We start from the raw sequence: 16,138 nt of genomic DNA, 5'->3' as shown, positions 1-16,138 counted from the left end.
GGTACTGCAGCAAGCAAGGCTAAGCGGGGTTCTGTGCCAGGGTGCTTTGCCTCTCTGGAGGTGGCTGAAATGTACGGGCATCCTTCTGGTTGCCAACCACCTGGTACTGTCACTGAGTACGTGAGCAGACGAATTGTGCAGGCGTGGTCTGGCATCACAAGGTGGTGGATAATGTCCTCCTCCAGTTGAGGGAACCCTCACTAGATGTAGTTGCCACTGTTGTGAATTCAAAGTGTCAGCAATTTTGCGCCCTGTAGTATCCGCAAAAAATCTTGCTAGGAGATGCGTTCCAACGGGCATGAAACAAGGGACTCCTGTAAGCCTTATTGGAACTGCCTTGACTCTCTCGAGTTACGAAGATGATCAGGAACAACCAAACCAAGATATCCTAGTGACCCTAGGTTGGGTCAGGTGAGTGCAGAATTTGGAATTTTGGCCATGAGCATCGGCCCCCCAGCAGATTGCCACTCACTGAGGACCTCCTGTCTCAGTAACAGGGCAGGGTTCTCCACCTGAATCTACACCTCCATGCATGGAGACTGAGTAGCAATTAACAGCATTCTTCTTGACACCTGAAATGGTAGTAGATGTCATCCTTGCTGCCAGGCGCCCCTCCACGAAATCCATTTAAACCAGACTCTGGTACAGAATCGTAACCTCGTGCAGTGCCTGAGACACTGCCCTTTGCAGCCAAAGCAGTCAGATGTTCTTTTGTTTGTCTTTAGCCCTGCAAGGCTTTGCAATTACACTATAAATGGTTATATGTCCATCCTGTTGGCCTTTCTATGTTTGCTGACCACCTATCCTTGTTCAAATCACATGGTACCACTTTGGGATCTTAACTTGATCTTGACTTTTCTTCTGTGTACGGCCTTTTAGCCTATGCATAGCAGCTCATTACATCTCCTGACATTGAAAACTATCTTCATCATTGTGATCCCATCAGCTCGTCTTGTGAGTGATCTGCAGGCACAGTCTTTGTAACTGCATTTCACTACATTTTTCTGGACTAATTTGTGCTGTGGACTTAGGCGACCTTTCTACCAAAAGTTATGACTTCCTTCCATACTGGACAATCCATTACTCTGCCAGCATTCTTTGCTCCCATTCACCCCTTGAAAGAGGAGGCGAGGCTACATCGGCTGGATCTTAAAAGGACTTTGAAGTTTTACATAGGTCCTACCATGGATCAATGTTTGGATGCTGAACTTTTTGTGACATTCTCTAAAACTGAGAAAGTAATACCTGTGTAGAAGGGGGATCCTGTTGAGGTGGAATAATCCCCTACATTAAGATCAGCTGTGCACTGGCTAAGAGTCCTCGGAAGGTCTGCATGCCCATTCCAGCAGGGCAGAGGTAGCTATAACTCTTTTTGTGTGAGGGCTGCTAGCCCTTGACATGAGCCAGGCTGTGAAGTTAGCGTTCGTGTATACATTCACAAAGCACTGTTTCCTTAACAACCAGGTCTAGCAGGAAGGCCAGTTTGCCTGTTAGTTTATACAAGATTTTAGGACTGAGCCTGCTCCACAGACCCTCCACCTCGGGAATGCACTGCGTCTAATCTAAAATGAGGAATCTGTGGTTAACAGTATTATCAGAATTCATCACCATCTTTCAGGTGGATACTGTATCTTACTGCAAATTCCTCACTGTGTTCCCTTCTCCCCAATTCTGTGGAGTGGCAGCCTCTTTTTAAAATTTAAAAAGGTCCCACGTTAGTACTGAGCACAGTGTCATCAACAACAAGGATTATGTGCACTGTATATTTGACACCATCTGCCGACATGCTCCAGCCTCAGCAAGGAATTCTCTGTCCTGTTCCAGTGCTTTTGGTGCTACGGACAACGGACAAAAGAGGGATGATGGATTCAAGTTTACTCAGGTGAAGGCCAATATTTTTACTGTGGAATGTAAATATGAAATCTGGTAAGAGAGAAATGGAAGATTCATATCTGGTATCAAAAGGTAATTTTGAATATGATGTAGTAGCTTGTGTTACTTAGAAAGATAGTTGCATTTGCTAACTTTTCAAGTATACAGTGGTATGGCTGCCAAGGATTATGCCTTTGCTAAAAAGAGCACATACAACTGAAACTGCAGGGCCATGTAGACAGTGAACAGGATTGGGGGCACATTCTGCGAAAGGAAAAATGCTAGACCCTTGACAACACAAAGACAACAGTTATTGCATCAGTAAAGGGGTGTGTTCATCCTCTGTATTCTGAACTTAAACAGAATTGAAATGAGAGTGAGGCACCCTAAATATTAACAAGGTTCTTTGCAAATTGTTGTGTATAAATTATATATGAAGAGGGTCAGGTGTGGTGATTTCTTTTTAAGTGAAAGATTATGGGGTTAAGTATCTGCAAGATATTCTACTGTCGTTTACCTTATTTATTTATTTTAATCTGTTTTTATTAAACAAGAAAGGGAAGGGTTCGGTCATCGCTAACAATTCTTCATTGGCTGTAGCAGTTACACATATCTCAGAGTCAAGTAATTACATAGTATATAAGGGTGCACAGATGTGGGATACACGGTTCACTTATCCTACATATCAAGACGATAGCTGTTCGTCCAGGGCGGGGACAGTTTGGGGCTCACAAATATTCCCGCGATAAGTGTTCCACTTAGTCCAGATTGCTATCCAATTTTGAGGGCAGCCACGTGCTACAAACCGTCTTCTCCTGTACCAAACACCAGTCCTTATCTGCCTTCCAGGCACCCAGTGTTTGTGGTGCTGCCGCTCCCAATAGACGGGCAATGTTCCGCTTGTCATTTACATTCTTATGGTCTGCTTTTGATCTTAAGATCCCACTTTTTTGTACAAACTCTTTTTGGTTTGATTGTCCTTTTAGTTTCAGTAAAAGTGTTTTAGTTCATCCAGGGAGATGTAACTTCCTATACCCAAAATAGTTAAAGGAAATCCACTAAAATTGTTTTTAAATCTGAAGCTAGAAACCAAAATCAAATTTAATGGACCTGCTATACATAGGATATTATTTGTGTGTTTTCTTTTAACAGGGGTTTCTTTAGAAAACTTCCAGGACTGCAAAGAGTTGCTTATCCCCCCTGGTACACAAAACTACATGGTGAGAATGAGAGTATATGATGTTAACAAACGACAGCTAAATTTGACGATCCGCATTGTATGCCGAGCTGAAGGGTCCTTAAAGATATTTATCTCTGCACCATACTGGTTGATTAATAAAACAGGTATGTTCCATTTTTTCTTTTGTTTGGTTTATTGAACGTTTTAGAATATAATGCATGGTATTTACATTAAGGGCCATCTTCACCCTGTTTGACTTTTTCAGCCACATAAATTGAATTGAGGAGATTAAAACTGAACTGATGCTTTGTAGTTGCAGAGAATTAGTAGCCAAATCGAGTTGCTCACTGTTTGTTATATGTGGGCTGTTTGTAAAACGAATTAGTGAAACCTTTCTCTTTAACCTGTTGGCAAGAATTCTTCAACAGAGAGAAAAACGAGTGGTGTATCAGAATAGGGGATGCCCCAAGAAAAGGGAGAAGGTGTGGGGGGCTGGCGGGCTTTTCAGGGTTTTTAAGATGAAGGATGATAGATGGTACAGAGGATACATATAGCCTTTTTGATTGTCTGTTTTTATGTGGGTAAGTATTTATGCTGCACCACATAAATTTGTTTCCACAGAATCATATTTTCCAAAGCTATGTAGTCTTTGTTCTGTGTTAGGGCAAAATAACAACTTTTTCCACCATTACAGTGCTTCATTAATTAGATCTAAGCTTTATGCAAATCTAGTAATGAGAAATGGTTTACCCTCACATCATAAATACTCATCTAGTTTGCTGTCATTATAGGTAAGGTGTTTGAAAATAATAGTGAGTAATGAGTAAATCACTCCTATTTCTAAGTCATGTGAATAAACTGGCTAACTAAATTAGATCCTTCTCAGGTGTCATGTAAAAATCTTCACTTGTACTGATTGATAGAGCGCTTATAGCACTCTAAATTGTATGGGTGCACTATACTCATGGTTTAAAAGCACTCACATGTGTTTTTATTGTTTGCAGTGTTTCATGATTATTAAGATGCATTTATTCGAGTTATACTAGCCTTAAAATGTAGTGTGCACATAAGTAGACCTTTGAATGTATTAAAGGACCTTACAATTCCTGTATATGTAATGTGCAGGATGAAATATACTTGTGTAATGTAATTCGTATTTATTTTAAGTTGACTGAATTGTAGCCCCAAACTGTAGGTTGTTTTGAGTTTCGTTTCTCCTTGGTTGCTCAACGAGAATCATAATTAAATGAATCCTTTTACTGCTCGAAGACAGTATGTTCTCATCCTAGTGCAGGTGCAGGAATTTGTCCGTGTTATTCTTAGATGTAAGGAGATACCCGGAATGTCTTTGAAGAAGTCTGAAAGTCGAGAAGGGAGGACGCCTTTCGTGTCTGGCCTATCTGAGATTCAAGGCCGCTGGAATAAGAGTCGAATTAATTAAAGCTTCTGTGGAAACTTACTGAAAGATGGTGTAAATGGAAAAGTGTACCATGTGACGTATTGTGGTTTGCACATCGTCGTTTTGTATGATGCGCAGGGACAGATTTGAGAGACCTCTGCTTATTTCGGAGGAGAAGGAGCATCTTAGAGTGAGCTCCATAGCTTTAAGCTATCAGACCCATTTGACGTGAGTACTTCTTAGGAAGTCAACACGTGCTGACACCTTTGGGAGAAGATATTGGGGAAATAGGTAGGACTCTCATTTAGAGCAGAGTAGGGAAAGATACTTTTGTTTTTCTCTCAAATGAAAAGAGAATTGGACTCAGCTTCTATCCTTTGTTGTATTTTGATTTTGGAGTTCATCATATTATGCCTTTTATGCCGAATGAATTATATACGTAGACTCGGCTCTGTATTGATTTTTATGTATCTATATCCTCTGATATTGAGGTGTGTTTATATTCAATTATTTTTGGCCTTATATTAAATCCACAAAACTGGAATTCGGAGTCTGTGGTCCTTTAAAGCATGTCTAAATTGAAAGTTTAATCTTGAATTGTTTTACTCCCCTCCACACCTTTTAACCGGCAATAAAAGGCCATCTGCCTTGAACTTAGATAGGAAGGTAAAGAGCAAAATTAGCGCCACCATGATCCTCTAGTTTTCTTAGCTTTCAGTGAAACTCGAAACCTGCCTGCACAAGAGTAAGTAATGAAATAATTTGTACTTTCCCTAGTTAATCCAGTTGGCTAGAGCTATTTACATTGGTGTCTTCCCAGTTTAACCCATTCTACCCAAGAAAGTAGATAAATAAATAATGAAGTGAGCATGAGAAATGAACTCTGAATTAGTAACCATCTCCAGTCTAAGGTGCACATTTTCTATGCTAGGGAGTAGTAGAGTGGGAAATCTGCAACATTGGCTGTAGCCAGGCTTGTGAATATTTGATCAAACTTTGTTAAATTCATTAACGTTTTTTTGTTTTGTTATTTTTTTTACTGTTTTGCAGGGGGGAAAAATCTTTACACCATGCGTTTTGGCATAATTCTCTCACTCGTATATTATACGAAAAATCTTCCTTTAAAAACTCTTCTTTTTCGGGACGGTTTTCCAACAAGGAACATTATGTAAATATGGCAAAATGTATGATTGACAAAATTGCAGTTTGTTAATTTTGCCGCACTTCCGTAGTGCAATTTTAATTTTGCTCCTGGAGCCTCTGTCGAAGCTCAGTCTTTCCAGAAATTTCTTCACGCTTCAAAAAGAAAATTACAGTACAAAGCTAACTTCAATCAAGGCTTGTCAAATATGCAAATAGTTCACTGAGTGGGAATGTCTTCTGAGATCAGCATTCCCCACGCTACAGCTCTTGGCCATGGAGGCTTTCCCTTTAGGTACAATTCCTTGATAGGAAAGTTCTGAGAGGTTTGTAACTCATGCCCTTCCTCAGGATAAAACTTCACTGAATCTTTGGATCTTTGCAGTCAGATCCTCAAATCCTGTCAGATGAGTCTGGCTGGGATCCTGCTAATCAGGACTTCAGTCACTGTGCTTCCTCCCTAAATCTGACATGGTAAGTACTTTGGTGCCTCCATAATTGGCTACTGGTGTACCCTTGTAAATCTCTAGTATATGGTACTAAGCTACCCAGGGCATAGGTACACCAGGGGTCTCCCATGGGCTGCGCATGTATTTTGCCACCCATGAGAGACCACTTAAAATGTGGCTACAGGACTGCAATTGTAACCTGTGTAACCTGGTGCTAGCACCACTTACAACAGATGTACATTTCCTTATATCTGAGGTCACTACACTTAAAACCTATAAGTCACCCCTAAGGCAGAACTTTTAATCCTGAAGACAGGGTGCTGGGCTTTGAGTGTGAGGAATCAATCCCTTGCATAAGATGGACACCCCCTACAAACCCCTTAGTCTATTCTGCAGGCTTTATAAGTGCAGTCAGCCATCTTCATACATCTACTGGCCATGCGCCATACGCAATGGCTAACTATATAGTGGCTGTGCTGAACCTGGGCATGTTGGAATAATACCTCAACACCGTTACCGGTGTTGTAGGTATGATTCCATGCGATGTGAGCTCTTCCGGAAAGCCCCCAGCACTTCCAGTAACAGCCTTTCAGGGTCTGCTAGCAAGCTAGTGCTGCTGTCCACCCCGACTCGATTCTGCCCTCCTGCTGCTGAGCTGAGCTCGAGCAGAGGAAGGTAGAACAATAGGTTTCCTGCCACAGGAAGGTGTGACCACCTCCCAGACATTGGGCTGGGATTGGCTCACTTGACAACGCCACCAGACTGCTTTGAAGGGCACTTTTGGTGCCCTCATTGCATACTCTAGTTAGAACCACTTCTGGAAGCCCCTGAATCCCACTCTGGGGTGAAACTGGACAAAGGACATGGGAGTTTCCCCCCACTCTGTCCAGCCCCTCTACTGGAAGGGACCTCTGAGTTGTCCTAACTCCTTTCTTAGAGTATAAAAGAGCTTACTTGTGGGTGGGTCCTCAGATCCGTCGTGGGACAAGACTCAAGCCTGAAACCACGTCACTCTTCGACCGTCTGGACACTTGGACTTCTCTGTACTTTGCCTGGAACCGAGACTGCATCAAGGAAGACTCCTGCTGCTCCTCGTCTCACTGTTCTACAAGTCTTCTTTGTTGTCTGTGTCTGTGCTTCCTCCAGGACCTTCAACAGACCTTTGGGCATCAAGGACACCTGAAGTAATGTCCCTCGAAGTGAAGACGTCACTCCCTGCATCTGCAGGCACCGCAATTAAGCTGACTGGGCGCTACTCCAAACGACCCACAGACTTCGAACGGCTCAGCAACACAGGTGGTGTTTCTGCAACTCTCTCAAAGCCTGACCTGTCCTCTCAGCAAGTTTGAGGCCCGTATCCCTCGTCGGAACTGCTGGGACCAAATCCCTGTGCACAGCGTCGACTTGCCGTTGCCAAGTCTTGTTGGCTCTGCACTCCAGATATCTTCGGGCTACAAGAAGTCCAGCCTCCAGCATCTCATCCTGCCAAGTACAGCTTCTTCATTGCATCCTGTGCACCGTGGGCCTTCCTTCTTGGTGAGCTGCTCGAGGTTCTCTTGCAACACCTGTGCCTTCGGCCTGGGGTCCTACTGAGAGTCTTCTCCTGAATCAGTGGGCTCCCCTGCCTGCTTGGGGCCTGCTCTGACTCCCCTGCTAATGGTGAGTCCCTTAGACCGTGCTGGTACCGATGTCGCTCCTTCTTATCTTTCCACACTTGTTACAGCTGCCAAGGCTTGTTGGTCCTCCCGCCGGACACCGACCCCCAGGTTTTCGACTTCCAACATGGGACAGCTCGTGCATGGCTCCTGGTCATCGTCAGCATCGCCTGATCCTCACAGCTTCAGCGACAATGCCACTGTCCACTCCTTTAAACCGTCTGTCATCGGTGGACATTGCTCTACGGTGCCTCCTGGTCACCTCCGAGTAGATAGACACTGTCCCCTCTGCTTACAGGTCCTCCTTTTTAAGAATCCTCCTTTGGGGTCCACCGGACCCTTGCACAGTCTTCTCCAGCTGTATCTTTCCTGAAGTCCTCCATTGTTGTCTACAGCGGTTTCCGAAGTCACTTAGCGCCTATGCACCCGGCTTCCCTGGTGTAGGTATCCTGGTTCCAGGGGTATCCATGAGTGGGGGGACTCTCCAACTCTGTCTTCCACTGGGTTTTTTCAGGGTCCACTGGGTAGGGTCCTTCTTCTTTAAAACTGCAACCGCGACTTTCCCGTTGACTTCTGTTGGACACAGGATTGTGTTTCCACTCTGCACACAACCACTGTTGGGGTTCCTGGGTACTTAACAGTCAAAAAGGGATCCCTGGGATGTATTTACTGAACCTTAGTATCTATACCCATATAGTTATACCTTGGTACCCGGATTACAGGTTACCATAGATCACTGTATAACAGGATGAAATTTGTATAATGATTCCCACAAAGAAAATGTTTGTTAACAATCTGAATTTTTATTAAAATGAAAAGATCATTCACATTAAAAATACACACATTTAAAATTTCAAAGGAACTTTCCCTGAAAAGTAAAAGTTAATTTCTATAATAACAAAAAACAATATAAAATAATAAGACATGTAAATACATTATATATCACAAATTTCAAGATTGTATTACCAAAGACAATACATAGCATAAAGAAAAAGGACCCCTATTAAAACGGTGGCACTCGAGTATTATTACCACTATAGATTACTTGATCCACTGGCTACAGATAATATGTACACAAATCCACACATGTGACAAGAATATATGTACATCCAGTGTGTTTGAGCTTAAAGTGGATTCTCATATAGGAATGCGTCGACGCGTTTCGGTGCGAGACACTCGATAATGTGGCACCTTCTTCAGGACTTCTTAGCAGGGGTTTTCCATACTACAGGGGACTTCACTCTCCCTATGTAGGGGGTAAAATAAAGTCATATCAAAGTCTATTCACCCTGGGTGTATATTCACATTCATAGTAATCACAGTTTTTGTGTTTCAACAAATATCAGGGTGAAATAGTCCATTGGATCACTAAACAGTTATTTCTGGTTGCCTGGGTATCTAATGTTTATACATATTAAATGGATGGTGTCTGAAGTTAGTTCATGTTTTGAGACTTCCTTACTCGATCATTACAGCAGACATGTACATCTTTATGTTTCAATTAATTGTGCTCTCCCATTCAAAATTTAGTATAGCCCTATATTTCCTTCAAACATTTTTCATATGTGGAAATCATTATTGGGGGGATGCTGCCCTCAGGGGTGGGGGAAAATAATATAATGTACAAAAACGCTGCAGCCTCACCCGAATTGGGTAGTGTTCACCACTTGGATTCTTCCAGGTTAATTCTATGTACACAGAGACTGTTTTGGCCTGGAGGTAAACAAATACATGGCAGGTTCTTAAATAACGGAGAGTATAGACAGTTCTTCTACCTATAGGTAATATGAACGTTTTATACCTCTATGTCTTATTAAGACTCCTCTAGTGATGTTCTTTTATCTTCCAATTCCTTTTTCTTAAAATATGGTATCTGGTTAGAAGAAATAATAGGTTTATATTCCTTTCTATCACTGGGCACTTGGCATTTTGGTGTAATTAAACTATTGTCATTCTTACCTGTAATATTTTTAAAACTTGCTTCAAACGGGCATATGTTAGGGGCCTCGCCGGAACTGGATATGTTCTGGTGGGGTCAAAAAAGCATAAGGTTGGTGGAGAAATCACATCTATGCTGTCATATGTGAAATTAGACCGTGCAGGATTCTATTCTATCATTCGAGTGGTCCTTGCTGTTACTTCTACGGATCTAGGCACAACAATTTTTCTAAGACATCCTCGGGTTCTCCCGGATAAACCCGCCCTTCTCTACACCAAAGGAAAGCTGTTATTATTTTTTATATATTGTTGTTTCTGGGGTTATATTTGCCCCGCCGGTACGCTCTGCCCACACTTTCTACATCGGTTTCAGCTAGACACGCACATACGAATACCTATCACCGGTTGGTTTTCCCTCTAAAAACCAAAGGGGACCCGATACCTTACATGCTGCAATGCATATAACGGGTCGCATTTGCATCTACAGTATGCTGAGTGCGTGTGCTCCGTTGTCAGCTAATCTGCACGGGCGGAAGATGGGCCACCCTGTGCAGGGGTCCGTAAAGTGAAAGTACCGCAATTACTCGGTATTCCCTCGTTATTCTAAGGGCAACGGGCTCCCTAGCTCTTACCTTTGCTTCCGCGGCGCCTCTCCTCTGCCTCGTTCGATCTGCTGTCTACCGAGAATGCTTTGAGCCCGGCTATTTATGTTAACCCGGGGTTCGTAGATTGCTCGCAGCTGGGATAGTGTGATCCTAATAGGCGTGCGAACTGCGCGAGAGGTGGCGCCATCTTGGAATGGTGTTTTACATCGCTCTGAGCCCAGTATACTGCTACAGTTTCAATTATATTGTTTTTTCGTTTTTGAAAGTACGCTATTGCACTTTGATTTAAATCCTCTTTTGGTATTTTTAAAGATGTTTTTACCTACTAGTTAGTATTATTGCCGGATCTGACTATAGGTGTTGTATACTATAATTTGTTGGTCTAATGATGCCGCTCTGTTGTGTTAGGAGCATCATAGATGTTAAACAATTTTTTTGTGGTTCACATTAGCTTTGCATTCGTGAAAAGCATTATATTTTTTATTTACATACTGCTGCTAGACATGTTCGAAGTATTAAATCTATTATTTTATGTCTACTGCTAAATTTTCTGTTGTTTACCTTACTTGTGTCTGCAGGGGCGCTACATTATCTTACCGCATTGAATAGTTTGTAACCCCCGGCTGAGTTTTATAAACTACATTATGTGCCGCGCTTTGGGGATACATATTTGTATAAATGATGTAGATGTGAAACATCATGTGATAGTTAGATATAGTATCCCCCAACGTTACTGCCACGGCCTAGTACGCATAAATAACTGAGTTATCTCCTTGATGTAATTCTTTTTACCCTATATGTAGCCCTTCCTTGCTGTTCTATTTCATTTTTGTTTCAGATGGTTCATATGTCATGGAATTCAGATAGTATCCCCATCTTACTTTAGATGAGGGCTTCCCATTCTTCCCTCGAGTTAAGGCCTTTTTTAATGGTATTGAACTTAATCATATACCACTGTTCCTGCTGTTTCCTTCTGGTGGTACTATCCCCTAACCTAGTTAACTCTTTTATCCGTTCTATGATGATCCACCTAAGATCTTTTTCATTGTGGCCTTTTTCTTTCCAATGCGCTACTAGGGGGGCATTTTCCTTATTGTTTTTGATCGCTGATTTATGTTCGGTGATCCTTATTCTCACCTCACGACCTGTTTCTCCAATGTAGGCTTGTTCACACGGACACAGAATCATGTATACTGCGTTTTTCGTTCTGCAGTTATTCAGTGTTGTGATATCGTGTGTTGCCCCATTGTGCACCACTCGCTTAGTAACTACACAGAGATCACAAATGCTACAATTGCCACATTTATTATTGCCCACTGCTCTATTGCCAGTGAGTGTCATCTGGTTTTCTACTACATCATCCCTGTACGTGTGTACTAGGTTCGATCGTAGATTTTTGTTTTTTCTGTATGCAAACAGCGGACGTTCTAATATACTGATATCAGATCCGTTGTTGAGGATTTTCCAGTTGTGGTTAATTATGTTTTTTACTTGGTTCGTTATAGAAGAGTGTTGGCTAACCATCACTATTTTATCCTGTATTTTAAATGTCAACAGAGAACAAAGGGAAGCCATAAACTCCTTATCGGCCGACACTAGTATTACCATAAAACCGGCTGATAAGGGGGGAGGAGTTGTGGTGTTCGATACTATAGATTACGATCGCAGAGTAGGGAGCCTTCTAGCTAACAAAGAACACTATAGTAGAGTCCATCAATCTCAGTTACACAAACTCAAAAAAGATGTTGAAACCTTGCTTCTGACCACTCTAGAAGGTGGTGGTATCACTGAAGACGAGTTGAAATTTCTAAATAATTCAAATCCTAAAACTCCAGCGATGTACGGACTGCCAAAGGTCCACAAAAGCCTCACTGACCCGCCCCTTAGACCTATAGTTGCCTCAATAGACTCACTACTGGAACCACTGAGCCAGTACGCGGACAAATTTTTAAAACCTTTAGTGGAAAAACAGAAATCCTATATCCGCGATACCGCGGACATGATATCAAAGATTGAGGGAACTCCCTTCGATGAGGACAATGAATATATGGTGACTCTCGATGTAGAGTCACTCTACACTAATATTCCTCAACAAGATACCATCACAGCAGTGAGTAGCCTTTTAGAAGAGACGGAGATCATGGGAGGCAACAAACAATTCATCGTTGAATGTGTCTCCATGGTACTCCTTAACAATATTTTTCTCTTCAAGAAAGATTTATATATTCAAAAGAAAGGGACCAGCATGGGCGCAACCTGTGCGCCGAGCCTGGCCTGTATATATGTCAGTTTGTTTGAAAACAAACACATCTACAATGAAGTGAGTCCTTTTTTCGAGAACATCCGAAACTGGGCTCGCTTCATTGATGACATATTCTTTATTTGGCTGGGCAATACAGAGTCATTAGAAGAATTTCTGTCATGGTTGAACTTGGGAGATCCAAATCTCAAATTTACAGCCACTTACAGCAAAACGAGGGTTAACTTCCTGGATATCTGTATCAAAACCGAGAACAGTCAACTTAAGGTAGAGCTCTATAAAAAGGAATCCGATCGGAACACCATCCTACACTATCGCAGTTATCACCCGAAAAGCCAAAAAGATTCCATACCGTTCGGGGAATTTCTTCGCTTAAGAAGAAACTGCACAGACCTGGCAGACTTCCACAAGCATGCTGGAGAGATGAAAAAGAAGTTCAGGGAACGTGGATATCCCAAGAAACTTATTGAGCACTCATTTAAACGGGCTCGCTACTATGATAGGGAAAGCTTACTAATGAAAAAAGAGAAGAAGAGTGTACAGGATAAAATAGTGATGGTTAGCCAACACTCTTCTATAACGAACCAAGTAAAAAACATAATTAACCACAACTGGAAAATCCTCAACAACGGATCTGATATCAGTATATTAGAACGTCCGCTGTTTGCATACAGAAAAAACAAAAATCTACGATCGAACCTAGTACACACGTACAGGGATGATGTAGTAGAAAACCAGATGACACTCACTGGCAATAGAGCAGTGGGCAATAATAAATGTGGCAATTGTAGCATTTGTGATCTCTGTGTAGTTACTAAGCGAGTGGTGCACAATGGGGCAACACACGATATCACAACACTGAATAACTGCAGAACGAAAAACGCAGTATACATGATTCTGTGTCCGTGTGAACAAGCCTACATTGGAGAAACAGGTCGTGAGGTGAGAATAAGGATCACCGAACATAAATCAGCGATCAAAAACAATAAGGAAAATGCCCCCCTAGTAGCGCATTGGAAAGAAAAAGGCCACAATGAAAAAGATCTTAGGTGGATCATCATAGAACGGATAAAAGAGTTAACTAGGTTAGGGGATAGTACCACCAGAAGGAAACAGCAGGAACAGTGGTATATGATTAAGTTCAATACCATTAAAAAAGGCCTTAACTCGAGGGAAGAATGGGAAGCCCTCATCTAAAGTAAGATGGGGATACTATCTGAATTCCATGACATATGAACCATCTGAAACAAAAATGAAATAGAACAGCAAGGAAGGGCTACATATAGGGTAAAAAGAATTACATCAAGGAGCTAACTCAGTTATTTATGCGTACTAGGCCGTGGCAGTAACGTTGGGGGATACTATATCTAACTATCACATGATGTTTCACATCTACATCATTTATACAAATATGTATCCCCAAAGCGCGGCACATAATGTAGTTTATAAAACTCAGCCGGGGGTTACAAACTATTCAATGCGGTAAGATAATGTAGCGCCCCTGCAGACACAAGTAAGGTAAACAACAGAAAATTTAGCAGTAGACATAAAATAATAGATTTAATACTTCGAACATGTCTAGCAGCAGTATGTAAATAAAAAATATAATGCTTTTCACGAATGCAAAGCTAATGTGAACCACAAAAAAATTGTTTAACATCTATGATGCTCCTAACACGACAGAGCGGCATCATTAGACCAACAAATTATAGTATACAACACCTATAGTCAGATCCGGCAATAATACTAACTAGTAGGTAAAAACATCTTTAAAAATACCAAAAGAGGATTTAAATCAAAGTGCAATAGCGTACTTTCAAAAACGAAAAAACAATATAATTGAAACTGTAGCAGTATACTGGGCTCAGAGCGATGTAAAACACCATTCCAAGATGGCGCCACCTCTCGCGCAGTTCGCACGCCTATTAGGATCACACTATCCCAGCTGCGAGCAATCTACGAACCCCGGGTTAACATAAATAGCCGGGCTCAAAGCATTCTCGGTAGACAGCAGATCGAACGAGGCAGAGGAGAGGCGCCGCGGAAGCAAAGGTAAGAGCTAGGGAGCCCGTTGCCCTTAGAATAACGAGGGAATACCGAGTAATTGCGGTACTTTCACTTTACGGACCCCTGCACAGGGTGGCCCATCTTCCGCCCGTGCAGATTAGCTGACAACGGAGCACACGCACTCAGCATACTGTAGATGCAAATGCGACCCGTTATATGCATTGCAGCATGTAAGGTATCGGGTCCCCTTTGGTTTTTAGAGGGAAAACCAACCGGTGATAGGTATTCGTATGTGCGTGTCTAGCTGAAACCGATGTAGAAAGTGTGGGCAGAGCGTACCGGCGGGGCAAATATAACCCCAGAAACAACAATATATAAAAAATAATAACAGCTTTCCTTTGGTGTAGAGAAGGGCGGGTTTATCCGGGAGAACCCGAGGATGTCTTAGAAAAATTGTTGTGCCTAGATCCGTAGAAGTAACAGCAAGGACCACTCGAATGATAGAATAGAATCCTGCACGGTCTAATTTCACATATGACAGCATAGATGTGATTTCTCCACCAACCTTATGCTTTTTTGACCCCACCAGAACATATCCAGTTCCGGCGAGGCCCCTAACATATGCCCGTTTGAAGCAAGTTTTAAAAATATTACAGGTAAGAATGACAATAGTTTAATTACACCAAAATGCCAAGTGCCCAGTGATAGAAAGGAATATAAACCTATTATTTCTTCTAACCAGATACCATATTTTAAGAAAAAGGAATTGGAAGATAAAAGAACATCACTAGAGGAGTCTTAATAAGACATAGAGGTATAAAACGTTCATATTACCTATAGGTAGAAGAACTGTCTATACTCTCCGTTATTTAAGAACCTGCCATGTATTTGTTTACCTCCAGGCCAAAACAGTCTCTGTGTACATAGAATTAACCTGGAAGAATCCAAGTGGTGAACACTACCCAATTCGGGTGAGGCTGCAGCGTTTTTGTACATTATATTATTTTCCCCCACCCCTGAGGGCAGCATCCCCCCAATAATGATTTCCACATATGAAAAATGTTTGAAGGAAATATAGGGCTATACTAAATTTTGAATGGGAGAGCACAATTAATTGAAACATAAAGATGTACATGTCTGCTGTAATGATCGAGTAAGGAAGTCTCAAAACATGAACTAACTTCAGACACCATCCATTTAATATGTATAAACATTAGATACCCAGGCAACCAGAAATAACTGTTTAGTGATCCAATGGACTATTTCACCCTGATATTTGTTGAAACACAAAAACTGTGATTACTATGAATGTGAATATACACCCAGGGTGAATAGACTTTGATATGACTTTATTTTACCCCCTACATAGGGAGAGTGAAGTCCCCTGTAGTATGGAAAACCCCTGCTAAGAAGTCCTGAAGAAGGTGCCACATTATCGAGTGTCTCGCACCGAAACGCGTCGACGCATTCCTATATGAGAATCCACTTTAAGCTCAAACACACTGGATGTACATATATTCTTGTCACATGTGTGGATTTGTGTACATATTATCTGTAGCCAGTGGATCAAGTAATCTATAGTGGTAATAATACTCGAGTGCCACCGTTTTAATAGGGGTCCTTTTTCTTTATG

At 41.8% G+C, this 16,138-nt stretch overlaps 1 protein-coding gene across 2 annotated transcripts in view; it reads left to right on the top strand.

Annotated features, from left to right (window-relative positions):
- VPS13D (vacuolar protein sorting 13 homolog D) overlaps positions 1-16,138 on the top strand; it is a 2,979,414-nt gene that overhangs the window by 1,784,676 nt on the left and 1,178,600 nt on the right. For both annotated transcript variants that reach the window (XM_078642819.1, XM_078642818.1), the window contains one exon: positions 3,025-3,216. In XM_078642819.1, coding sequence (XP_078498945.1) covers positions 3,025-3,216 — 192 coding nt within the window. The remainder of the gene's footprint in view (positions 1-3,024; positions 3,217-16,138) is intronic.

This window comes from Lissotriton helveticus, chromosome 5_1, assembly GCF_964261635.1.
Source record: "Lissotriton helveticus chromosome 5_1, aLisHel1.1, whole genome shotgun sequence".
Lineage (NCBI taxonomy): Eukaryota > Metazoa > Chordata > Amphibia > Caudata > Salamandridae > Lissotriton > Lissotriton helveticus.
The sequence above is the reverse complement of the archived record's forward strand: the minus strand, read 5'-3'. Positions and strand labels throughout refer to the sequence as shown.